We start from the raw sequence: 25397 nt of genomic DNA, 5'->3' as shown, positions 1-25397 counted from the left end.
AGTCACAAAGCTGCCGAGTTTCTATTATTAGAATCAAGAAAATATTCATTGCATCGAGACATTTATTTTAAAAACCGTTAGTACAAACATGACACTTTTTTTAACGATGGACTAAAAATGCTGTGTGACTCTTGTATCTACAATTCTAAATAAATATACTTCAAAAAGACAATATTGCTGCTTAAATCCATATTCCTTTCTTTTGTTGAATTATTGAAACATGTGAACATTTCTTAGCAGCGGATTACTATGGAGACGATTAGAAAATTATTTTACCTCCGATGTTAAAGGTGGGGTAGGTAAGTTTCAGAAACCGGCTCGAGATACACTTTTTGTTATATTCCATGGAATGCTCTTAACATCCCGATAGCAATGAATATCTGAAGTGCTTTGACAAAAAAAAAACATAAAAAAAAAAAATGTCATCTGTGGAAGCCGTAATACTGTAAAAAGTACAACCGGGTAAACGGATTGGATTGCCGCCCTGTCTGTCAGCCTTCCATCTCGTGCACGCACAAATGTATCTCGTGCCCTCATTGGGCGTGCATTGCAGCAGTACTTCAACGACTCGCCAGCAACAGGCGGCCACTTTCACCAGTCTGCTGACGTCATGTTCATGTGTGTTGGAGGAGGTGCTCTGAAAGGAAGTCTGAAGGAAGGGGCGGATTCTTTTCGGCTGTGTACTTTCAAATGTTGGTGCACTCGAGCCGGTTTCTGAAACTTACCTACCCCACCTTTAAGTGCAACATATGTACAATACCACACTAGAGTAAAAACCCTGAACAACTTGTATTACAGCACTGAGATTTAAATAAAGCCAAACATGATTGGAGAGGCGCTCATTGAGAAGAAATACATCACAGTTTTCCCCCCAGTTCCAGTTAAGATGGCAACAGACATGTTTTTGCTTTCCCTTATCATCATCATAATAAGTAAATGTTAATTCCACAATTTAATTTGTATAGAGTAATGACTCCATCAGCCCTTTCTGTCTGCCACCAAGTGCCATCCAATCAAAATGAAGGCCAATTTACAGCTCAACCAAAGATCTTCAACTATCGGGCAAAGAACAGGAAAAGTTTTCTAACTCCAGTTACCAAATAGTACCAATGGTAGAGGCTTGCAGTTACTATCCGCAGCAGTGTAGAGGTTGACGGTGAAACAACCAAAGTTACCGGGTAAAACTAAATGCAGAGAAGCCCTCTTGTACCATCTGGCACTAGCTTAGGATGACGGCAAACACTGATCTGCATATTGGTTGTTGGCAGAAGTACGTGCACTTCGATACTCCGAGCAGCAATGGGAGTTACTTCAAACGGAACACATTGGAATATAGGTCTTGATTTCGACCCAATGGTCTTCATAAGTTGCTAAATGTGTCGATAGTAGTAGGATACGGAAAGCAATCCAGTCGTCTTTGCGACAGCACTATAGTTTAACTTGCCGGATGTGGACTGTGTGTTGCATGTAATTCATAGCGCATCAATTCTCTCTTCTGTTATCTTGTATTTTCAAAGAGCACCATCGCTGCATCAGATGGTTTACAATGACAACTAGTGCAAGCAAACATTTCTAAATAGTTGTGGTGATCAAAATCAACTCATTACACACTCTTGTTTACCCCTTTCAAAGCAGTCTGGAAGCGTTCTGATCAAAACCAAATCCTAAACTAAATAACAACAACAACAACAACAACTATAACTTCCATGAATGTTATTTCAGAAAACAAACGTCATGTTACTTGTTATGTCCTCTGGAAGGTCTTCAATTGATGGACTTGATGAGAGTTGCTGATAACGGATGGTAAGAGCACTTGAGGTTGTGGAAAGCAACGAGGAAAGGTTTGACATCAGAAGCTGGAGGGTCTTCAGAGCACCGGCCTACCTGTCAGCTCTCAGGCTGAAAGCTGTGACACATGAAGGGCAAAGAGGATGTTCACTCCTTTTGTGATGAGTGGGATGACTGTGACGGGACAGCACAGATGTGTTGGGAGGAGAGCGGTCTGTCCCGCAGAGTGTGAGCTCCCATCAGGTCTGTGGTATCAGGGTCAGAGGTCAGGGCCACGTCACATGGCTGATCTTTTTCTTCGATTCTGGAGAATGCATTCCATCCTGAGGAGATTGAAGATTAGACAACTGGCATTACAAGAAGCAATGACAAAACATCAATATAACATTGATCAATGGGTTACTATCCAATAGTATACAATATCAATTACATTCGTAGATTAAAAAAAAACGGAGCGTCTATTTGCACCCGGGGGAAAAGGGACACACGGCAGCTATTCAGCTATTCACACCCACCCAACAATAGCTTTGTTAGCTACGTGGGTGTAAATAGCATCTGCCTTCAAATAATGTGCCCATTCGTTTCTTAGCATAGACTGCAATTATTTGTGACCTGCTCTATCGAAATCGGTCGCATTGACCCGAAGACACATTTTGAGTTGTATACACCGCTGGAAAGAGGAGATTCCTAGCGTTCTAATGATATCAGGATTGTTGTTGTTCTCCAAATATTAAGCAAAATATGTCACATTATATAATGACTGACACCGAGTCATCATTTTGAGAAAAAGGCCTTCAAGGTTTCCTCCTTTCTGGAATCCATCGATCTGATTGGTTAGCGGAGCAAATGATAAAAATACTACGGAGGGAAGATATTTTCGCTTGGAATTACTGGTCTGGGGGAAGCTCGCGAGTGTGTGTGTGTTTGTGTAATTTTGCGTTTGTGTGTATTGTGTTTGTTTCCAGGGGAAAACCCTCTCGAGAAACACCGGCTGTTGTTATGCCTGCTGTGACGTCAAGTGACTCCGTTCTCCGCTGGCCATTATGCCGTCACAAGCTTCAACGTTGTATTTATCATCATTTGCCGAAACAAGTTTAATATTCTGAAAGCCAAGGCTTTGTTTATTTGAAATCAGATGCAAACAAACTGTAACGGACCCTGCCGTGTTATCTATGATTACTATACGCTTACATTCATAATGTCAGCCGGAGGGAGGGGGGGGGCGGCGCTGCGGAACAGCAGGGTGCGAGTGAGAGGTGTCATCGTCCCTTTACAAGCTTCAGACATGTATTTATCGTTTGAGTTTGGAAATAAAAGTTTCATATTCTGAAAGCCAAGACTTTGTTTATTTAAAATAAAACAAAACACCCGAACCTCGAAAAACTATTTTTTTACGCAAATCCAGGTTTATTTTGAAATGAGCCGTTGCGTCTTCCGACTGATTTCGACAGAGCGTCACATTGAGCTTCAATTACTTTATTTCTTACAGTTTTTGGCCAATGATTTGATCTCATTTGTCAATTCGTTGCAACTTTAAAAACAGTGTTTTTCGTGTTGCTATGTTATGGGTCTACGTTTATGTTCATTTATACATACTACATTGTCTTTTCAATATATTGCATATCAAAAATTGCCTATTATGTGAAAGTAAAAACGGTAACTCTGCATGAGATGACTGAACTACAGGTTCCTACCGTGCTGTTTGCCTCGCGTTTGAGATGTGCCGTATCAGTGCTGCAAAGACTGGATGATGAAGAGGAAGAGGAGGATGTGTTTCCTGATATCTTGCGGACGGGGTTGTACAGGTTCACAGCAGGAGGAGGTTTTAACCTGTCTCCCGGTGACACGGCGGTTCCCTCTGGTTTCTTAACTTTCAGCGGGCCAGAGTGAGAGGAAGTGCCATCAAACACGATCAGAGGCCGTTTCCTGCTGTGGTCGTTACTGGAACTGGAAATTTAAAAACAACAATGAAAACAAAAAAAAATCCATCAATCATTTGATCATTTTCACAGTAAGGGTTTTGCAGCAGGTGTACAGGGAGACGTGTGTCTCACACTGAGATTATTCTCTTGCTTCTGCTGTGGTATTTTGTTGACTCGCCGAGCGATGGTGGAACTAAGATGAATTAATGCCAGTTTAAAGTTCTGCACTTAACATGGCAATAAGTTATAACTATGATGCTTTGTGAGGTCAAACAACGCACCTGTGTTCTATGTCACTGGAATTACTAAAATTCCGCATTGATTGGCTCACATTATATGGAAATTATTGAAAAATACAAGACCTTTCAATGTAAAAACTGCAGATTTTGTCCAGTGTAGTAAAAACAATGCTCGATTGACATGGAGCCGCATGACTTTTACATACAAACTGATTTTAAATGCAGAACTTTTACTTGTCTGAGTATGTTTACACTTTAGTATAGCTAGTTTTACTCAAGTCCACAATCTGAGTACTTCTTCCACCACTGATATATTGATATCTAGAGACACACATGGATCAGCGGTGCCTCTCTGACCTGTGCCCGGCTGAGGACTGCCTCCCTCGGCTCTTCTCCATCCTGATCCCCCAGCGGCTGTGCGGTAGTCTCCTCTGCGGCAGCGGGATGACATGCTGCAGGTAAAGCTCTGTGAGCCGGTCCCGACTATCACAGCCTCTGGTGCTGACGTTTTTCTGATTCAGAAAGAAATCACTGTTAGCTCAGCTCATTCAAACTGCTGCTGATGAAACACACACAGTTAGCCGGTATGCTAACATGAGGGTGTATTTCCTTAACCTACACATTCAATGACACTCTACACGTTCCTCTATACACTTTAGCTCACCCCACACAAGACACGCTGCAGAAACTCTTGGGACATCAGCTCAGGGTGCAGTAATAGATCCACATCCGAGGAGCTGGCTGTCTTTCCATCTTGTTCCGTGTAAGCGGCCATGCTGGATTCGTCACTTTACCCGGCATGCACCGGGTTATAACAACACGGTATCTAATTCACTCTTCCATGCTATTTCAAAAGAAAATGATATACAAAAAAGACATATTCTGTAAGAAAATACATAATATATAATGTAACAAAGACAAATAAGATATAAAAAAACAAACATATATGATGGAAACCAACATATATATCCTTTAAAAAATACCTATCGTGTACAAAAAGACATATAGGAGATTTAAAATGTATATTTACAATTCTTGTAATCTGTGTAATTAACACAAAGACACAATATCGCATGTATTATATCAGTGTTTGTGCAACTTCAGGAGGAGGACATTTTTATAAACTTTCAAGGTACAAATATTGTTTTTTCTTGATTCAACTAATTTTATGTTGGAGAAATGTCGCATTTACAAGAATAAATTGAATCACTCTATACCACAGTTGTACTTAGAATTACAACAATATGACAGCACTATTGCAAAATATAAAAAACAAAGAAGGCAATCCAAACCAAATCTGCATATCCCTTTTTTCACAAGGGATGCAAACTGCATTTTCCTCGGTGAAGCTTCTGTGTTACTTTGCCACATCTTTCCAGTCCAATTTGTCGTGTTGAAGTGTGTTTCGCAGCTTCTCATCAATGTACCTGAGCTTTTGGTTGTGGACCAACAAACAAACCAAAACCAAAAGGTTCCAGAGCGAGAGCCAGGCATAGAAAGGAATGAGTTAAAAATAATCAATGGTTTGCCTTTCAAATGGCTGGATGATTGGAGGGACAAACTGACCGACAACATGTCAGGAACTACTGCAGCATTGGAGGAGTTGTCACGTCCTCGGATTAGAAAGTTAGGGACGTAATTGATTGAGTTAGGGATAGGAATGTGATGTAAAGGCAACCATGAGGCCTTCATTTGCTGTCATGAGTTGGCACATTAGTAAAGATATGAGGGCATATTCACATTTTTTACTGATTGCCTTGACTCTTTTTCAGTGTGTATACAATTAATGGTAATGTTTGAATGTAAACCACTTACCCTTTTACCGTAGGCTACACATTAAATAATCAACATATATTAAGAAGGAAAGTAAGTATTTACAGCTTTCAAGCTTTCAAATTGGAGACCAAATGAGTACGTGTTTTATCACTGTGGTTCAGAATATGTATAACACAATCAGTCTTCATGAAAACATTTTTAATTTGTTACTTCTTTGAAGCATGTGAGTTTCAGGTGACTGGTCAAAACCGTTAAACAGTATCAGGGGCAGTGATTCAAAATGTGCATATGACCTTTAGATCTGACATCTTAAAGGTGGGGTAGGTAATTTTGGAGAAACAGCTCGAGTGCGCTCGAATCTGAAAATACCGAAAATACCAAAATACACAGCCGGAAAAAATCTGCCACTTCCTCACAGAGCCCCTCCTCCAACACACACGAACGCGCACATGACCAAGGAGGGCACGAGATAAATTTGTGCCCCGATGGAAGGCTGACAGGCAGGTATACGGCCATCCAGTTATTTTAGCCGGGCCGGCTAAAATGATTGGTCGTGCTTTTTACAGTAGGCTACTACGGCTTCCACTTATGACATTTTTTAATGGATTTTTGTCAAAGCACTTAAGATATTCATTGCTATCGGGATGTTAAGAGCATTCCATGGAATATGACAAAAAGTGTAAATCTAATAATCCAATAATCTCTTTAACTCATTTGAATGCCCCTCAATTATAAGAATCTACTCTTTTCCATAATGACAGTGAATTTAAATTCTTTGTTGGTTTGACAATATGGGCTTTAGGGAATTTTGACGGAAAATGAGAAACGTTCATTATCTTGTATTAAAAAAAACACCATTCCATGCATTGTGCACGCTGTGTAAATAATTGTAAACAAACGCTTCAATTCCACAGCAGCAGTTCTCCTAATATCTCAAATATTTCTTCCACCCACTGTGGATCACACGTCTCTAATTTGTACAGCGATAAAACAGAAATGCAGTCAGTAATTCAGCAGGAAATGTATCAAACTTAATTAGCAGTGAGAGAGCAGCACCACCTTCCTGTTGCATGCTGCACAGCAACATGACCCATGTGTGAGACTGTATTGTTAATGATGGTACAGTATTTCAGCTTTATAGCACTTATACATATATTTAAAAACCAATCAAGTAATAATGTTTCGATACCAAAATGACACACGTATTTTTGGAGAATAAATTCAAACCACAGTTTATTTACTGCTTAAATTAAAGAAAAATTACCATTTCTGGGCTGATCCAATGGGATTATCTAACCTAATAATAGTAATGGTGTCTTCACAGGTCTCACAAAAAAATCCCTGGAACACATCAGTCCTGTTCTGAAGTCTTTACACTGGTTTCCAGTCTTCCAAATAATTGATTTTAAATTGCTGGTTTTTAAAGCACTAAATGGTTTAGGACCTAATTATATTAATGATCTCCTGCAGAAGTATGAACCATCCAGGAGTCTCAGGTCTTCTGGGACGGGTCTGCTCTCTGTTACAGGAGTCAGAACTAAGCATGGAGAAGCAGCGTTTACTTTTTATGCCCCGACCATCTGGAACAAACTCCCTGAATCCTGCAGGTCAGCTGCAACTGTTAATACTTTTAAATCGAGATAAAAAACGTATCTTTTGGACGCTGCATTTGGATGAGTTGTTCAAATTCACACTGCAGTATGGCTTTTATTCATGTATTTTATACCTGTTGTGTTTATTTTATTATCTTTGCTTTTTAAAGGCCTGTCTTTAAATGTAATTTCATAATGTGCTTCCACTGTATTTATTCTTAATTATCTTTTATTTTATTTTGTAAAGCACTTTGGGTTGCTGTGTGCGGAAAGGTGCTGTATAAATAAACGTGCCTTGCCTAATAGAATTAATTAAACACAAGCCGTTGTGTGTATTGTCTTCAGTGAAGGAGACATCCACTCACAGTGAAAGGATGACTTTAGTATCCCAGCAACCTATTTTTCATTTTGTACATTGTGAAAGCAGCCATTTGTTTTTTACCCAAAGAAATTAGTATTCGGTCAATGCAACATCTTTTAAAAATTGCATTTATTTACCTGGTTTTTGTTATTCATGGGAAGATGATACATTCAAGTAAACATTCACAGCTCAATAACTGGCACACGCCTTATACACTCATGGTTTTAAATTACAATTTTAAACCACACAAGGTTGTGTTTCTGCACAGATATAATTTTAAACAATGTATTTTTTAAATAAGACGTCAGTTGAAAAGCGTACAGACTGTCCCTTGAACACATTGCTGAACATCAATACCCTGTATGCTTTTTCTGTGTGAAATTCATCACATAACTCACAAGATAATTATGATTACAACTACTTATCAGTCAGAAGAAACAGGATAACATTCATGAAACAATTCAGTCACAAACTCGGAAACAAAGAGGTGAATTGACAATGAAGGATATAAAACTGTTTGGATGGCAGTACGTTTCAGGAACATTAATGATAACAACTTCTGGAGCTTTCAATTAAATCACCGACCTTCCTCTGTGGATGTCCAATTGTCATGGAGTTGCTCAAATTGTAGCTAATATCTGTGAACACTTTTCATCCATGGTGGCTTAAAAATGATAAAAGGAAGTTCATTCTTGAAATGAGTTTCTTTAGTCAATAACCAGTATATTATTTTGCGGTAATTTAAAACTTTCTTTTGGTTAGAGGCCTGAAATAAGGTCTTTGGTCAACACAAGCTTATGAGATTCTGACTGGTTTTTCTACAACATAAAATACGTCAGTAAAAAACAACTTGTGAATTTCCGGAGCTTTTATGTGTCATAAAAACGGCAGTTGCTAACAAATGGCTCAATAATATTACTAAACGTCACACTTGAGTCCGCCTTTAGCTCAGCGGTGATGACCTGCAGCCACGTGACAAGTATGTAGTGTGTTAGAGCCTATTGATAGCTTTTTACTTCTGCCGGTTGCAGTTACGTTCAAAATCAAAGTCGTGATAATCGTCAAGTTTATCCTGCTGAACAAAAGATTTTAAGTATCATAAATGTGTATTTACCAAAGAACTTAATTTCTGCAGTATACCAAAATCCAATGAAAAAATCCTTTACTTTTTGTAGAGGGACCTCTTGCTATGCTAACTTCTGGGTCTACCTATAAAATACTTCATCCCTGCACCACTCTATTGTGGATAGTCAATAATGTGATGTTTGAATGTCTTATCATTTATGTTGATCCCAGGTAGAATAGTTGTTACTGCAGTAATCACTTTTGGCAGAGGAAACCCTTGCAATGCTAACTTCCAGGTCGGCCGAGGTCATCACTGCACCGCTTTAATGTGAGGACAAGGAGTCCAAACTATTTTTCTGGGTGTCAAAGCCCACTGGTTTCACACAGCCGACTGAGTCTCGCTGCACACGTAGATATTGCTCGGCCTCACCCTCCTGCGGCTCCTGCCCGGCACCCTGGGACACAGTCTGCAGCTCTTGGGTATAAACTCCTGACAGGCCTCCCTGAACTTCCTGATCCTCCAGCAGTAGATGACGGGGTTGAACACCGTCTTCAGGTAGCTGAGCCACAGAGCGCCTATGCTGATGGGGTAAAACACGGAGCTGTAGTAGAACTGCCGACTGAACACCGCCAGCAAGCTGACCACCGTGTGAGGCAACCAGCACACAGAGAAGCCCACGAAGAGGATGAGGATGGTGGTGAAGGCTCTGGTCTTGAAGCTCATGTCCACCTTGATCTGAGGAGGCCGCTGCAGCCCGCTGAGCCTCATCTTGCTGACCTGGTTGAGGGCTGGCAGGCAGGAGTGCTCGTTGGTGTGGTTGTGGATGCGCAGGGTGTTGCGGCGCACCGTGTTGAGGATGCACATGTAAGAGTACAGCATGACAACGAAAGGTACAAAGAACACTGCTACTGCTAACAGCACTGTGTATCCACGGTCTGCCAGGGAATCACTGTATCCCAGCACACACTGCGGCGCCCAGGATCCCCCAATACCCGCCGTACTGGTCCTCCACCCGATCACAGAGGGCAGGGACACACACAGACTCAGCAGCCACGACCCTGCGATCAACAGTTTGGCTCTGTGAGGGGTCAGCTTGTCCTGCCGCTGCACGATGATGAGGAAGCGGTCCACGCTGATGATCAGGAGAATGGACACCCCCTCCAGGACGAACAGCCAGTACAGCATGATGGACGCACGGCAGAACCCGCTCCCAAAGCTCCAGTCGGCGGTGGCCACGGTGACCGCAGTGAAGGGCATACAGAGGAGGGAGAGCATGATGTCCGAGAAGGCCAACGTGGCGAGGAGGAGGTTGATTGCCGAACGCATGGCGGGTTTCTGGTAAACAATCAGACACACGATAGCGTTGCCGAGGAATCCGATGGTTATCATGAAGATCATTATAGCGGCAAGGGTCACCCGCAGAGTGACCGATATGAGGGGAGTCGCAGCTTCTGAAGGGAGACTTTCTGCTGCTTCCTCCACACTGTCCGGCCCCAGGAAGCTGCACTCCTCCAGCAGGCTTTCATTACAAAAAGCCATGGCAGCTTTTATGGGGGGATGTCAGCCCAGAAGAAGGTTCATGTTGATTATTGTTGTGGTGTGCACATTACAATGTCCTCCAAAAGTTGGTCTTCCATGGCAATATCTGAGATAGAAAGACAAGAATATAGTCAAATTGGGTTTCAAAGAATACTTTGTGAGACAGAAAAAGTCAACAGGCATTGCATTAATGTGCAGTCTTTCTCCTTTAGGGGACATGCTATGACTCTTTATAGCGCTTGTGCCTATTCATTTTGGTATCCGTAGAACCTACCATCCCAAAAACTGTAGAATAAGACTTTGTAAGGGTTGCCTTGGTTGCAAAACATGGGATTCAACATGTTATTCAGATTTGATTCCCCTTCCTTTGTCTATACCAGTGTTTCTCAAACTTTTTCATACCAAGGACCACTTAAGCAATTAAAAAAATACTCGCGGACCACCTAACTCCACACATATCCAAAAAACACATCGTTTTTCTAGAACAGATTATAAATCGCCTGAAAATGGTACAAAGTGGAACAAGTGGCAACATGTGTGATGAAGGTGTTGTGCTGGGCTATATCATGCAATTGAAAGTGAAACTTAAGCTCGCTCCATTGCGGAGATATTCCCGCGAGAGTGCGGAAAACTTAAATAGATTAATTTATTTAAAATGTGACATTTTACCAATATACTCACGGACCACTAGGGGGCGCTCACGGACCACACTTTGAGAAGCACTGGTCTATACGAGCTTTGTAAAATATACCCTCACTACTTGAGAATGACCTTTCACTACTTATAAACTACCTATGCAAAGGTGCGCCATATTTTCAGAAACAGAGTGTTTTAGACAGGAGAAGGAATATAGATATAATCAGAGACGGTATAAGAAAAATAATTAGTTTTTTTCAACAATTTCTGGGTCAACATGTTCTAGTAGAAAACTCAAACCAAAAGGATGAACCTGAAACTTTTGTATATGTCTCCTTTAAATCAGAGTTGTGTTATCCTTCAAGTATATTATGTATAATCAGAGAAAATGTACTTGGTGATGCAGTGCAGTGAAAAAAGGAATTACACATAATTAAGAGCAATACAAATGCTTTGTTATGATGCGTTACTGTTTGGCATGCTAAGAGTACAACTATTTTGAAAAAGACTGCTGTAAAGATGGTATCATAACAGATACCACAGACTGATTGGCTCATTAGATAGTCAGAGGATTTCAGCTGCTGCAGATCTATTACTCAGTGATCATTGTGCATTCAAACAGTGAGAGGAGAAATGACTCCCCAAGAGGATGAAGAAGTTACATAAGCAGACCGTCAGACACACCACAACATGAGAGGTATCTCACAGGAAAGACATGGGCTGCTCACAGAGATTGGATTTGATTGATGATTAACAGCTGTATTGACTCACATGGGTGCATAAACAAACACACACACACACACACACACACACACACACACACACACACACACACACACACACACACACACACACACACACCACCAACCCTTCAGAGCACACACAGTCCGTGCTTCACACATGAGAAGAATTACGCACATTCACACAGCAGTGTAGTACACACCCAGGATATAGCCTGTCTTCCTCAGACTCAGCAGAAGCCCAGTCTTGGATAATGCTTCACACTTTGATAAATCACAGAGGCATCCTCAGGACACACAGGACTCGCCTGTTGCTATGGTTTCCACATCCTGGTAGTGGGACAGCGTTAGCGATACGTTGGTCTCAGAGGTTGTCCTGCAGGTGGATGGGCTCCTACAGGAACTGGGAGACAAGAAGAACAGATAGACATCATGACCTCCATGACATAAATCAGAATGAGAGATCAGAAAAGGTTCATTTGTCTTACAGAGGGGAAAATACAGTGTAACAGAGAAATGTACAGTTCAGATAAAAGATAAAAAAAACTGATTTATTCAATATAGAGGCAAGCACAGGTTGATACAAGTAAAAACGAATAAGTACACGTCCATGGTAAAAAGTACAGTAAGTAGCAGCATTTTGAAAAGACAAGTGAACATATAATGGTCTTGAGAGCCGACAGTCTATGGTTGAAAGTAGAGTAATGTGTGTGTGTTGCACATAACAGTGATTATAGGATAACAGAATAACAACAGTGCAGTTTAGGTTTAGGGGTGAATATAAAAAACATTCAAATCATCGATTGATTTAGTGATTATTCTCAAGATATATCGATTATTGGTTTCTAAAATGTCCACCTCAGTTTCTCAAAGATGAAGGTGATGTCTTTAAATGTCAGTTTATAAGGATATAAAACAGAGATAAGGAGGACATCTCTATACTGGAGAGGCAGAAACACATTTCCTGACTTAATAGACTTCATAGTAGCTGCTGGTTATAAAATGATGATTGCCTTTGTTCTATTCAGACGTCCACGGAAGACCTTGCAGAGTGATCGTAAGCCAGCTGTCATGAAGCATCCTAAAACTGAAGCAGCCATCGTTCCTTAAATTATTAATAACTGTGCTTTTATACTGTGACATTTCAAAAATATCTTCTGTAAAAAATGGCCTGTGGATTCATTGATTTTTCTGTGATGGTAAACACAGTTTCATCCAATGTTCGAATTCAAAAATCAGAACATATCGCTTGTAACGTTTTGATAAACAAACGTCAAGAGTGCACATTTAGTCTTAATACATGATGGTTTTCTCAGACACACAGGTGGATGAAACGGTGCCTGCAGCGACTGAAGCTACATTCTTGCACAAGCATCCTTATAGGCCACTGCATAGCGTTGCTCGTTGTTGCCATGGCAACAAGGTCATCAATTCCATGGCAACAAGCAGCCTGTTCTCTCATCCCTTATGAGCAAAATATTTTCCCTTTTACATTTCACAGGATTTTGGAATAACAAAATGTGCGTTTCAATCTACCGCATATTTTTTTCTTTTAATTATTTTAATTAAGCAAAAATGCCTCAAAGTCAGGCACTACAAATATTGTTTTGAAGTCTTGTTTATGTCATTGTTTGTGTTGTATATTCAATAAAGATTAGCGATTACTCAGCTTGTTTGTGACATTTAAAAAAATATGAATGTTGACGTATTTGCATTGCTTTTTTACTATGAGGTATTGCTTACTGTCTTTAAAACAAACGTATGTAATACTTTGATGCATACATTTTGAATTGTAATACATGTTCACCTTTCAAAATGATCTGGTGCAAATGAGGTCAAGAGGATAATGAGCAGCTTTGCCCTGCAGGGGGCTCCTGGCTGCTTATTGCAAGAAAAACAGGTGGTTTACCTCAGCTGCTGCTTGACTGAGATTGATGTGACAATACAAACATAGAGAAATATTAGAGTTTTATAATATCGATTTGTTCATTTGTTTCACTTTCATGTTTCTATGATTAACAGCATCCAGATGCAGTGATACATGTAAGAGGATTAGTGGTATCAGCTCCTTGATGCAGGTTTATTTTCCTTTTTGTACAACCTCATACATAAAATACCATACTATATGTATCCTTATTTCAATAACCCATTGCTTACACTATTAAAACACATAATTGTTTTCACATGGCACTAGCACTGAGCCTGTTTCCATCACCTGGGTTTCTCTCGTCTACTCAGCCTTTCTGTCAATGCAGACCATCATGAAAAAACACACGTCAAAGAGAAAAGACAACCTTTCACCAGTAAGCAACGAGCAATGATCAGATGCATTTTTGAGCATTTACTAAATATAAATAAGCCTACCTCGACGTCAGGTTTGTGATCAGGCTTCATGCTTGTCTCCTGACTCGACGATCGCGTTTCTCTCGCTGTGAATGTCGAGCTTTTCCCAAAAATATTCCACTTTGAACATTTTCCTGCCGGATCGATCGCCATCGTGCCTCCTGCGGATGAGGCTGACGCGAGGAGAGCAGGTGGTCCCTGACTTAAAGGAGCAGTGCGAGGTCATTTCACACATGCAGCATGTATCATATGGGATGCTAATTAATGCATACGTTGTTACCTGTGTGATGTTAATGTGTTTGTGTACACATTATAGTTTAACATCAAGTGTGTCTTTTAAAAGGTAGTCTCTTACCTAACGCAGCTAATAATAATAGTTAATACATGTTGTCAAGTCTACTTACAAAGCAGATTGCACATTGGATTTGATAAAATATGCACATTAAGAAGATATATGCATGTGCTTTAAAGTATGAGCTAATAAATGCCAGCAACTAAAACAAATGGTAGTTTATAAAACATTTTAGCTAAAACAATAAAGCACATTTCAAATGCCTAATATGGATTTGTACACACATGAATAACACACATATTCATCAAAAGGGTATTTAGATTATTGTTCTGGTCTTTTAGCCATGCACCAAGGGATGAGGTAAGAACAAAACAGGACACATTTAAAGAAATATGATAAATACCTTACTGTAATTAACACTGATTTCAGGACATTGTGATATTGGGCTATATAAATAAACATTGATTGATTGATTGACGTTTGAATTCCTTATCACAAAACCATGAATTCCAGCATTATGCATGTATTAATTAAACAGTCAGTCTGTATGTTGGGTTGTCAGTCGATCATGGCATAAACAGACTCACATCCACTTCTTTAAAACATCCACATTTTAATTCTAGTTTTCTCATTTTCTTGAACAGCTATCATTTATAATGTATAATTCATTGAACAGTTTATTTGTGTTTTTGTATATGCCATACAGTATGAACAGTGTCCTCATGCAAAGTAAACATTCACAAATAAGCGTTAATGATGTTTGTCCAGGAGATGGCAGCATTGTGTCTTACATGCATTTGGCCTTCAGTTGAGGCTTTTCTGCAACTCTTATGTGTTGGTATGTTTAGGTTTTTATAGTATATGTCTTTTTCATTTACACTTTTCAAAGATGCACCACCTCTTATTGAAACATCACATATCCATCATTAATTTTCCAGCAGCAGCCTAATCAATTATTAAATAAATGATACCGCTTTGTATTTTAAGGAGGTTTTTCAGACATCATTGATATATAATGCTGGCTGAATCCAGATGTGCAGAAAAACATCGATACAGAGTTGCTGAATGGAATTTATTGTAATTCATTTTGATTGATATAAGAACACTGTTGTATTTTCAGTACTAGTCACACACGTACGGATACACACTCACACAATTAGCATGCAGGCGGAGATCTTTTTCATGGGCATGCTTGTCTAAATTGGCATCGTGCCCATGTGTTGAACATGCCCATCAAACCAGTTCCACTCCAGCGGTCTGGCACATGCATGCTCGTCACGTTCAGTGGCACCCACACAACAAGCTTGCTGGTGAGAGAATTCATTTCCCTCTCCATTATTCCACAGATGTTTGCTTTAATGTCTTCCTGATGGGGAGACTTTGGTACTCCATCATTCACCAAAAAATCAAACAGTGAAAACCACTAAATCAGAATATTCAGAGGAGACTCCACACACACGTAATAATATTGACTTTGAGATGATTGAGTCTTGTGTGGACTAGTTTCCCTGTTACATTTAGACATTTGAATACATTCACACAGAAAATTACAAGAATCTAAAATAAATTATTTTGACTTTTATACAGGCATGCCGCTGCGTCTGACTCCATGCGCGTTAAGTCACACCGAGGAAGCCACAGTGTGTTAATCAGTGTTAGACTTTAGTGCTTAACCCATCTCAGCAATGTGGAAATAATTAACATTAACCAGTGAGGGCTGATAATGTGCAACCCACAGTGAAATAGTTGTGCATTAACACCTGCTTTTCTTTAGTTTGTGCGTATGTAGCACTGGCCCAAACTGTGAGTCACAAACATGCAGAAGGCGATTATCATGCCATAATTGCTTTACGTAAAGTACCTCTGAACAAGGCTTTAAGAGCAATTATGAGCAATCATATTAGCATGTTCTGTTGGGGGAGCTAATAACATTTTGACTGTTTCACTGATGAAAGAAACAATACTGCAGTGGCGATAATACCTCATGTAAGTACCACATTATGCTCAAGCACTTTCTACACGTTTCAGGGTGTTCATGTGAGCCTAGCCATTTCTTTTGATTGATGGTTTTGGGTTCAGGTCACTGTAACATCATCAGCTTTTACCTTGAGATCCCAACATTAATATTCAGAGAAGACACCTACGCGTTGTGTGATGACAAACCCCCTTTAAAGGGCTCTTTATCCCTCAATTCCAGCCTTATCTCCCATCTTTACATCGCTAAGCTTTGAGGGGATCACACTGCAATCCTGCGAGCTTAGATTTCGCCTCCATTTTTATCAGAGAATTCAGCATTTTGAAGCTCGGGGGAATTACATCATGTTACGAGGGACCGGTAGATGATTACTGTGAGCTGTGGTGCCACCTTTCCACCCCTGTGTGATGTTGATGTGTCGCTGAGAGCAGGCGGGATGGTTAATTTACATGAACATTGTGTGTTTATGTGAAGACTGGGACAGGTTGTCATGACCGAGCGCTGTGTGTTCTAGCTGTTTTACATTCAGTTACTTAATGCCGACAAGCTTTGAGCGTCATCATTTCGTAAAGAAGAAATGTGTCAGTAAAAGTGTTTTTAGTATTTTTATCGTCTGGTGAAAATCTTATTTGGCTAATTTATCTGAAGCTAACGCAATTTTTAATCACTCTGTCGTTATTATTTGACTTTTGTCTGCCCAATAATAAGACAGTTTTCTCAGGATTTTATATCAAAACTTGTGTATCTATTGCATCTGCTTTTTTATGTGTCAGTCACAGAAGCTGGGGAAGTTTCATTACCATGTATTCTTTATTTTTAATCGTCTCCCCTTTAACCTACTACTAAGGGATTCAAAATTAACCAAGAGTTACTGCTAAAGACCAACTCAAGCCACCCATTCATGCAGGCAGGCTGCTATTTATACGAGTTTCCCCTTAAATCCTGCCAAATGTCAGAAAAGACACACACACACACACACACACACACACACACACACACACACACACACACACACACACACACACACACACACACACACGTAGAAACACGTTGATTTATCTCTCTTTCTAACACAGGTAGTGACGAAATTCATAAAAAGAATGCCATGGTTACCAGAAGTGTGTGTATCAGTCATATTTTTTAGTTTTTCTATGTCCATGTGGAAGCTTCTGAAAGACAAACGGTGGCAAGTACTCCAACAACAATTCTAAATGTGACATTTGCAGTGAAACATTAACTTCCAGGTTTGTGTTTATTTCTGTGTGTTCTGTTTGGTTTGTTCGCAGCTACTGTAACAGCTGACCTTTGACCTCCCTTTGGCCTTTGTTTCCACGGCTCCCAAATGATCTTCCACAAATCAATACGACGTTAGATTTGCGGTATTAGCTCATTAGCTGACGTGTTTCTGTTTGTTTGTGTGCATGAGAGACAGAGAGAGTAAAACACAGATTGTTTCTCACGTCCCGAGCTTCTTACTGCCGACATGTATATCTGCCAAACCCATCATCTGTGGCAAAATACCCGCCGCCTCGTGTCCCTCCATCTCGCTGTCACCTTGGCAACCGCTGCCGAGGTGAACTGCCAGCTGGGATGGCCGACCTCTGCTGGCTGCCATCCAGGAGCTCGGTCCACTGGATGTATGGTGCTGCAGCGTATATCACACCAAGGAGAGACGCATGTGAGGAGTTCAATCAGATTCAATAGTGTCAACACTTAAGAGCTGGGAAATGTGGAAACAGGTGATTTGATATGTATGTGACTGTATGCTTTATTTGAACCTGACCTGGCACATCGTGTCATTTTGTTCAGTCTGTTTTTGCTTATTTGTTCACTTTTGCGACACTAGGTGCATTCCCTTTGTGGAAATGTATCTGTTTGTTGTTCGAGTTATTATCAATGTTTGAGACCCGTGAGGAGTTCAATCAGATTCAGTGATGTCAACACATAAGAGCTGTGGAATGTTGAAACAGATGATTTTATATTTATGAACACAACTCGGAGGCCTACAAGCTGGGAAATGTTGTAATAGATCACTTTGATTGATTTTGTTTTGCATATTTTAAGTGTGTTGTTTTATGGATGTTTTTAAGAATGCTCACCCTCTAAAGTGTCTTTGAATATCTTGAAAAGCGCTCGATAATTAAATGTATTACTGTTATGATTATTATTTGTGTGACTGCTTTCTACGAACCTCCTAGGTATCTTGTTTCATTCTGTTTCTGTTTTTCTCTGCAATAGTTATCTTTGCAACACTAAGTGCTTTCCTTTAGAGTTATTTTTAAAGAGTATAACAACCGGTTTGAAAAACAGCTTTTTTCCAGCAGACATCGAATACATTTACAAGTTGTAGCTATACCGGCTTTCTGACTGCTAAAGAATATGTTAATTATTTGTATTTCAACAGTCCAAAACTATAAATGTCCGTTTAGTATCATATATGGCAACAACGAAACAAAAATGTTCATGTTGTCCAATCGAAGAGGCTGGAAACAGCAAATCAATTTTATTAAATTGAAGAATGATTGAACTATTCTGTGAGTTTATGATTTAAATTTTTAATTAACTGACTAGTCATTGCTCTCAATAAGAAACTATTAAGAGGAAAGCCAAGGCAGAATAACATTATTTTTTAGACTTTTTAACATATACGCAGATATTACAATTTGTCACGAATAACTTTGCGGTTTGTTCGACCGAAGCCACTGAAAAGCAGCAGAATACATGTTTGTGGGTGTTTGTGAGTCTAAGGTATCTCAACACAATTATTTCTTAAGTCAAATTTATTAAATACTTTGTCTATTCCATGAAAATAAACACAGTGGAAAATAAATAAATAGACCAAATCAACACCAGAAAACACACAGCAGACTAACTTATACATAAACTTAAAGGAATGTTTGCTATTTTGACAAAAAGGAGTTTCCTATGAATGAAAAAACACAATACTGGTTTTACTTTAAGTCGCTCTTTGATCACTGACTGTGTCACAACACAAATCCACTGACACACAACACAAAAGTTAGAAACACATTTGAAGGAAGATAAATTATTGCTCATTAAAAAACACTTAATGCTGAATAAAGCGCATTAAACCAATGTCTTTCATATAAAAGAAACATTGGCAATAACCCTGTTTAGCCAGTGGGACATCAAACTCTGCAGCATTAAAGGGGAACTTTTATGTTGAACATTACCAAGATGTGGAAACATGTGAATCTCTTGGTATCAGATTGAGAAAATGCCCGTAGGCTCTTTTGGTGAACACACATCGCGATTAATAAACTTTTTTTCATTTTCTGTTCAGACTTTTTTTTCATTTTCTGTCCCAAAGGCTGATTCATAGTGCAGGAAAATACCAAAGGATGCATAAAAGTGTTCTGCTCTCAAACGAGTACAACTTGGAAACAACATTATCGAGGACCATAGAACATGACATGTAAGAAAATGTTATGAATTATGCTATAATTTGGGGAAACATGACATATTATCTAAAAAAAGTTCTGATTTAGTGTCCGGTAAGTTATTTTCACGTGTCGCTGTACATCCTCTTGCAGTCTATGGAGGGTGACGGTGTGTCCGGTCCCATGCTGCCCACCTGCGAGTACGCGTCCTCCGGGGTGCGAGGCAGTCCTGGCGGCGTCATGCGCTTCTCTTTCTGCCTGCGGTTGCAGAACCAGACCCTGACCACCTCCTTCTCCAGCTGCAGGGAGTCCGCCAGAGAGGTGATCTCCTGGGCGGCAGGCTTGGGACACTTGAGGAAGTGGCTCTCCAACGCGCCTTTTACGCTCACTTCGATCGACGTGCGCTTTTTCCTCTTCCTGCCCTGCGTGGCCATCTTATCGATGCAGGTCGGACTCCCGGTGGTGGAGTCGGCTTCTTCCAGCCACTTGTTCAGCAAAGGCTTCAGCTTGCACATGTTCTTAAAGCTCAGCTGGAGCGCCTCAAACCTGCAGATGGTGGTCTGTGAGAACACGTTGCCGTACAGGGTGCCCAAAGCGAGACCCACGTCTGCCTGCGTGAAGCCCAGCTTGATCCGCCGCTGCTTGAACAGTTTGGCGAAAAGCTCCAAGTCATCAGACGTCGGCGTGTCCTCGTCTGAGTGCGGCTCGTGGTTCACCCCGTGGTGCTGGCTGTGATGCGTGTGGTGGTTGTTGTTGTTGTGGTGGTGATGGTGGTTATGGTGGTTCCCGTGGTCGAGTTCCGGGGACTCCCCGCGCAACACCCCGTGGTGCATGAGGCTCTGCCCGGCGTGGGAGCTAAGCATCCCGTTGACAGTGAACCCAGGCTGGGAGTAAATGAGCGACTGTTGCTGCTGCTGCTGCTGCTGCCCCTCGGTGATGCTGATGTGCGCCGCGGAAGAGCCTCCCCAACTTCCCTGGTGCGCCTGATGCGTCCCCAGGTGTGGGGGTCTGTGGTGCAGAGCGGTGCCTGTATGGAGGTCTTCCCTGCCCCTCTTCACGTCCTGCGGCTGGGAGCTGGGGGGCCACGGGGAGCCGGCCTCGGCTGCTGCCGCTGCGGCTGCAGCTGCTGCGGCTGCTGCGTGAGGCAACGATGTCACCCACTGGTGGGCATGGCTCAGCATGTGCCCCCCGTTGCTCGCCACCATGGCTCCCTGCATGAAATCGCTCTGCACCATCTTGACTGAAGGGTCCCCTCTGTATCCACTAGACACCGTGGTCACAGCGGTGCTGCCCGGCTGCATGCCCCCGACCCTCCGATCAGAGTGAAGCACCGGGCTGGACAAAATCCTGCTGCTGGCGAGGTAAGGACTGGAGGTGGCTGTTGCCATCCCCCAATGCATAAATCTTCAGATATCTCTCTCTCTCCTTTGGTAAATGTTATTCTAATCCATACATAAATGCAGTCTTAAAGAAAGCAGGAAGTCACTCCATAGAGGCTCAGGTGATTTTGGTTAGATTGTGCAGCATTCCGGTTCAACAAAACTTCAAAACTTTTCTCTGTCCCGGGAGCTCCGCCGTGCGTAATCCACGGAGCTGATGGGAAACACCTTGTCCTGTGCCAAAACGAGGAGCACACTCACCTAAAACCACTGATATTAATGTTTTAAAGCGATTAAATGAATGAAAATAATGTAAAGTCTGTCTAGTCCTCTCGGTAGTTTCGCTCACTGCTCTGCCAGTCCTCTGCGCAGAGAAGAAAACGAGCATGTGTTTACGTTGTGCCAAGGCTGCGTATTCCTCTCCCATCTCCATCCAATTACAACATAAAGCCTCTGCAGAGCTCCTGCTGATTGGACGCGCAGTCAGAGAGGAGCTGTGTCTCAGTCCAGCCTCGGGTGCACAAAGTTACAGCAGCAGGAATAAAAGCAAAGATAAAGACAAATATTACAATAGAAATAAGACAGACGATAATAGCTGGAGATGGAAATCCTGCAACAACAACAAAAATAACACTAGTTTAAACATATACACAATAATAATCATGATATTATAATGAATAATATAGGTAATGGTTCGGTTTGGTTATTATTTTTATTATTTTATTATTATTATTATTATTATTATTATTATTATTATTATTTTAACACAGATTATGAGGTGCGGTATATTTCAATATGTATACAGAACAAGGTTTCTCTTTTATATTAACGTGACCGAGGCTGGTGTCAAGGATCCTCGGCTCTTTGGTACATGTACGCTGTTGGTACGCCTCTTGCATCTTAATGCACTCTCCCTTTCATATGGTAAAGGAAGGCCACAGTGGCGTAACGCACCGCACTAGTTTCCATCCTTCAAAAAACAACACCCCAGTTCTGGATGTTTCCATGGGTCAGTTTCTGCATGGCCTGTTAAACAAACGTGTCGTGGCACATTTTCTACCACGGATTTGGCTCAGTTTCCCGGGCCTTGAGAGGGTGAAGCACCGTCTGAGAAGCAGGACGTTTTGTGACTGCAGGAGAGAGCCAGGTGCCGCAAAATAAATGTGCTAATTTATGTTTTTCAGCTCTGAGGATTTGTCTTGGATCTCATCCAAAAGGTAAAAGATAAATGGACACACAAATTCACCCTGCAACATAAACTGAGACTTTTACCATAACATTTGAATTTTGAATCCACAATTATACATGTACAGTTTTTCATGTTCAAACTATGTTTAGACTTATCTAGTTTTAGGTTGTGGTTAAGTTTGAAAAAAGTAACTCAAATGTGTTGCAATATACAATATATATAATAAATATTGGTGGATGAAGTACTCTGAGCTTTTAGATAAGTATGTTATGAGTAAAAGTCCTGCAACTAACTTGAAAAAAGTATGTGCATATATAAAGAATTTACTAAAAGTTAAACTATACTGAATATTCAGAATATAAACTTTATATTTTATATTTCTGCATTATAATTATTAATACAACTTCACTTTAATGCCACTAGTGGTAAAGAAGGACTTAATTCTAGATAGTTGAATCTGTTATCATATACATCTTAATGTATTTGTCGATGTATAGTTATTATTAAATATTATCACTTGCAAGGTAGTAGTCACTAAAGATATTAGATAAATGTTTTGGAGTAAAAAAGTAATATATTTACCTAGAATAGATGTTTATAAAAGTACTTCAAATTGAACTTGAATATAGTATTAACTGTACATTGCACCACAAACAAATGCATTATCAGCACAAGCAGAAATGTGTATGTCATATCCTGATATTATTATTAGGCTGTTTTGAAGTACTTTAAGTTCACAATACTCAGTGAGTAATGCTGAGGGGGGCCTGGGGTTTATCGCAGAGTAAGCACAACGACACTCATAAAACTAACTCAACTAAAGACATCACTGACTGAAAGACACATTGCGCAATAAGACACTCTGCATTCACGGTCTGCTTTATTTAAATTCTGCAATACATCTGCGTTACCCTTTAACCTAATGGCACAAGAATGAATATAAAGGAAATCCAACGCACTCCTTTCAAATACCGCTTGAAAAATATAAACATCTTTATTTTTAATACACAAGTTGTCTTCCAGATGCTCTGCCGCGTTTCTTCAGATGTTTTGTGGTTAAACTGTGTATAGTGGTCTACCCGGTAAATTAAAAACACACATAACATTTTCATGCACCACATAAAACACACTTTCTTTTACTTTCTAAATTCTCCAAATGTTTAGTTTAGGTTTGCGTTTCATCAATGACTTTATTTTCACAATTTCAACTTCTTTTACAACACCTTCTGGAATGACAATGTCTTTGTAGTTTAAACAAAACAATAATGAAGTGAATGGTGATTAAGTAAATGATAAAGATGACATTCAAAGATCAATATATAACAGATGTGAAAAGTGCATGATCATTTTATCCAGGAATCATGTTTCATATCGGAACAGAGATAATAGATCAACAGATATGGCAACGTTTTTTATCAAAGTTAAGATTTCACTAACCCGACAATAAATGGTGTTATTGTCAATATTGCAATGTATGAGGTTTTAATAATGGCTTGCACTTGTCAGTAATTCATCTGTAAATCTAAAAGTATACGAGGGCCATTTCTTAAAATACAAAATAAATTAATATTAACAACCTCTAGCCGAGTATTGGGATAGCCCTCTATTAATAACTAAAACAAGTGTCTGAAACGTTTTGTATGGCTTTCTATAAATCATAGCATATGTATAAGTATTAATAGAGAAGTTTACAACTTTAAAAAATTAGCAATTATTTATTCCACAGTCTATAAAACCTGTTTATTGTTGAGCCGTGTTCAGTCAAATCAGAGAAGCTGCTCTGAAGCGCCGCAGAGCTTCACATCTTTCCAGCCTGGCAGCACAACGTGGAGAAACCAGACGACTGAGGGAATGCTCTAATGTTTTTCATGTGTTGTGCTGGCTGGTCGCAGCGCTGGGTCTCTATTTGTTATTCATGAAGGAAGCTGGGTGAAGAGGCCTTCTTATGATGCACATTTTTCTCTCTGCTCACTCACTCTCTCTCTCTCTCTCTCTCACACACGGAGAGAAACTGCTTCACAAGCAAGCAAATAGTTGTAGTTGTAGCAAATACTGCAATTAATCCAGCATAATAAACACGACACTGTCGGCTAATTTATGTTATTGTTTATTTGAGATCTTCTTCAAATCATTTACTCAAAGACTTTCTCTCCCTTCCTCTCGTTCTCTCTCTCCCGCTCTTCGCCCTCTGTTGAGTCTTCAATATGCAGATCGGCCATTTCTGCCCTGGGCTATTTTCTTTGGTAGACTTTTGAAATATGCTAATGTATCCACCAAAATTGCGAAAGAGAAAAAAACAAAAACCTTCATCTGGGCTCCAGGAGTTTTCCATTCCAAAGAAACAGATTATTTCTCTCTTGTTCACGTCGTGTTTGCTTTGCCGGTCAAGGGTCTGACTAATTAAGAAGGGAGAATAAACACAAACAGGAAGAGGAAACACAACATTAACGTCTGAGAAAGACAGATATGTTGTTCATATTTCCGCATTATTACATTTATTAATATTCATTGCAGAGAATATGACAACATGTCATTCTTCATGGCGTAAAGTTGGTATCAGGTGATTAAAACACAAAATTGTACTTTCTTTTCAATTGATTTCTTGTTTCATGTATGTTGAACAAGTCCAAGCACAAGAACAGGATTTCCCTCCGTGGCTTTCATCCCAGCACTTTTGTTATAATCCACGTCTTCAGAGTCATCCTGTGGTTCTGATCATGAGTGTGTTTGACCTTCAGCTCTCCCTGAGCCAGAGACCCTTCACAGTGGGAGTCCCTACCCCCAGCCCCCTGCTGAGCGCTCCAATCGGAAGCAGAGGAAACATGAAGAGCACAGTGTACAGATAGAGAGCAAACACATGGTACCCATGGAAATGATCAAAGTACATTTACTTCCAAAACCCCTCATTCACACGCAGAAATACGAGACAAACATGACCAATTATATTTAAATGTACTGGCCTTAATGCACTGTGACGTTTGCTCGTCGGTAAATCATTTTCTATTCCTTAACGTCCACGGGGTGTGGAGGGTCTGCTCAGACAGAGGGCGGGTTAAAGGAAAGAAGGAGCTGTTTACTACGAATAGTCAATTACCAACCCCAATGATGATGACACCCAATGGACAGATGCAGCAGCTAAACACTGTTGTGGTTCAGCCC

General features: G+C 40.4%; 3 protein-coding genes across 4 annotated transcripts; all 3 read right to left on the bottom strand.

Moving 5' to 3' along the window:
* Positions 1-44: 44 nt before the first annotated feature.
* c21h2orf49 (chromosome 21 C2orf49 homolog) lies at positions 45-4724 on the bottom strand. Its single transcript, XM_034110105.2, has 4 exons — positions 4614-4724; positions 4307-4461; positions 3483-3735; positions 45-2111 (listed from the first exon to the last, which is right to left on the bottom strand). The coding sequence occupies exons 1-4, from the start codon at positions 4722-4724 to the stop codon at positions 2055-2057; spliced, it is 576 nt and encodes a 191-aa protein (XP_033965996.1). The 3' UTR covers positions 45-2054.
* Positions 4725-7821: 3097 nt separating this feature from the next.
* On the bottom strand, positions 7822-14161 carry gpr45 (G protein-coupled receptor 45). Of its 2 annotated transcripts, none has more exons than XM_034110749.1 (3): positions 14024-14161; positions 11863-12062; positions 7822-10389 (listed from the first exon to the last, which is right to left on the bottom strand). In XM_034110749.1, the coding sequence occupies exon 3, from the start codon at positions 10281-10283 to the stop codon at positions 9123-9125; it is 1161 nt and encodes a 386-aa protein (XP_033966640.1). In that variant the 5' UTR covers positions 10284-10389; positions 11863-12062; positions 14024-14161; the 3' UTR covers positions 7822-9122. The 2 variants fall into 2 exon arrangements, with proteins under 2 accessions (XP_033966640.1, XP_071063191.1); XM_071207090.1 differs by having other exon boundaries at positions 11968-12062.
* A 4870-nt stretch (positions 14162-19031) lies between these two features.
* Positions 19032-21445, bottom strand: pou3f3a (POU class 3 homeobox 3a). The gene has a single exon (XM_034110748.1). The coding sequence runs from the start codon at positions 21068-21070 to the stop codon at positions 19796-19798; it is 1275 nt and encodes a 424-aa protein (XP_033966639.1). The 5' UTR covers positions 21071-21445; the 3' UTR covers positions 19032-19795.
* Positions 21446-25397: the final 3952 nt, after the last annotated feature.

This window comes from Pseudochaenichthys georgianus, chromosome 21 (assembly GCF_902827115.2).
Source record: "Pseudochaenichthys georgianus chromosome 21, fPseGeo1.2, whole genome shotgun sequence".
Taxonomy (NCBI): Eukaryota; Metazoa; Chordata; class Actinopteri; order Perciformes; family Channichthyidae; genus Pseudochaenichthys; species Pseudochaenichthys georgianus.
The sequence above is the reverse complement of the archived record's forward strand: the minus strand, read 5'-3'. Positions and strand labels throughout refer to the sequence as shown.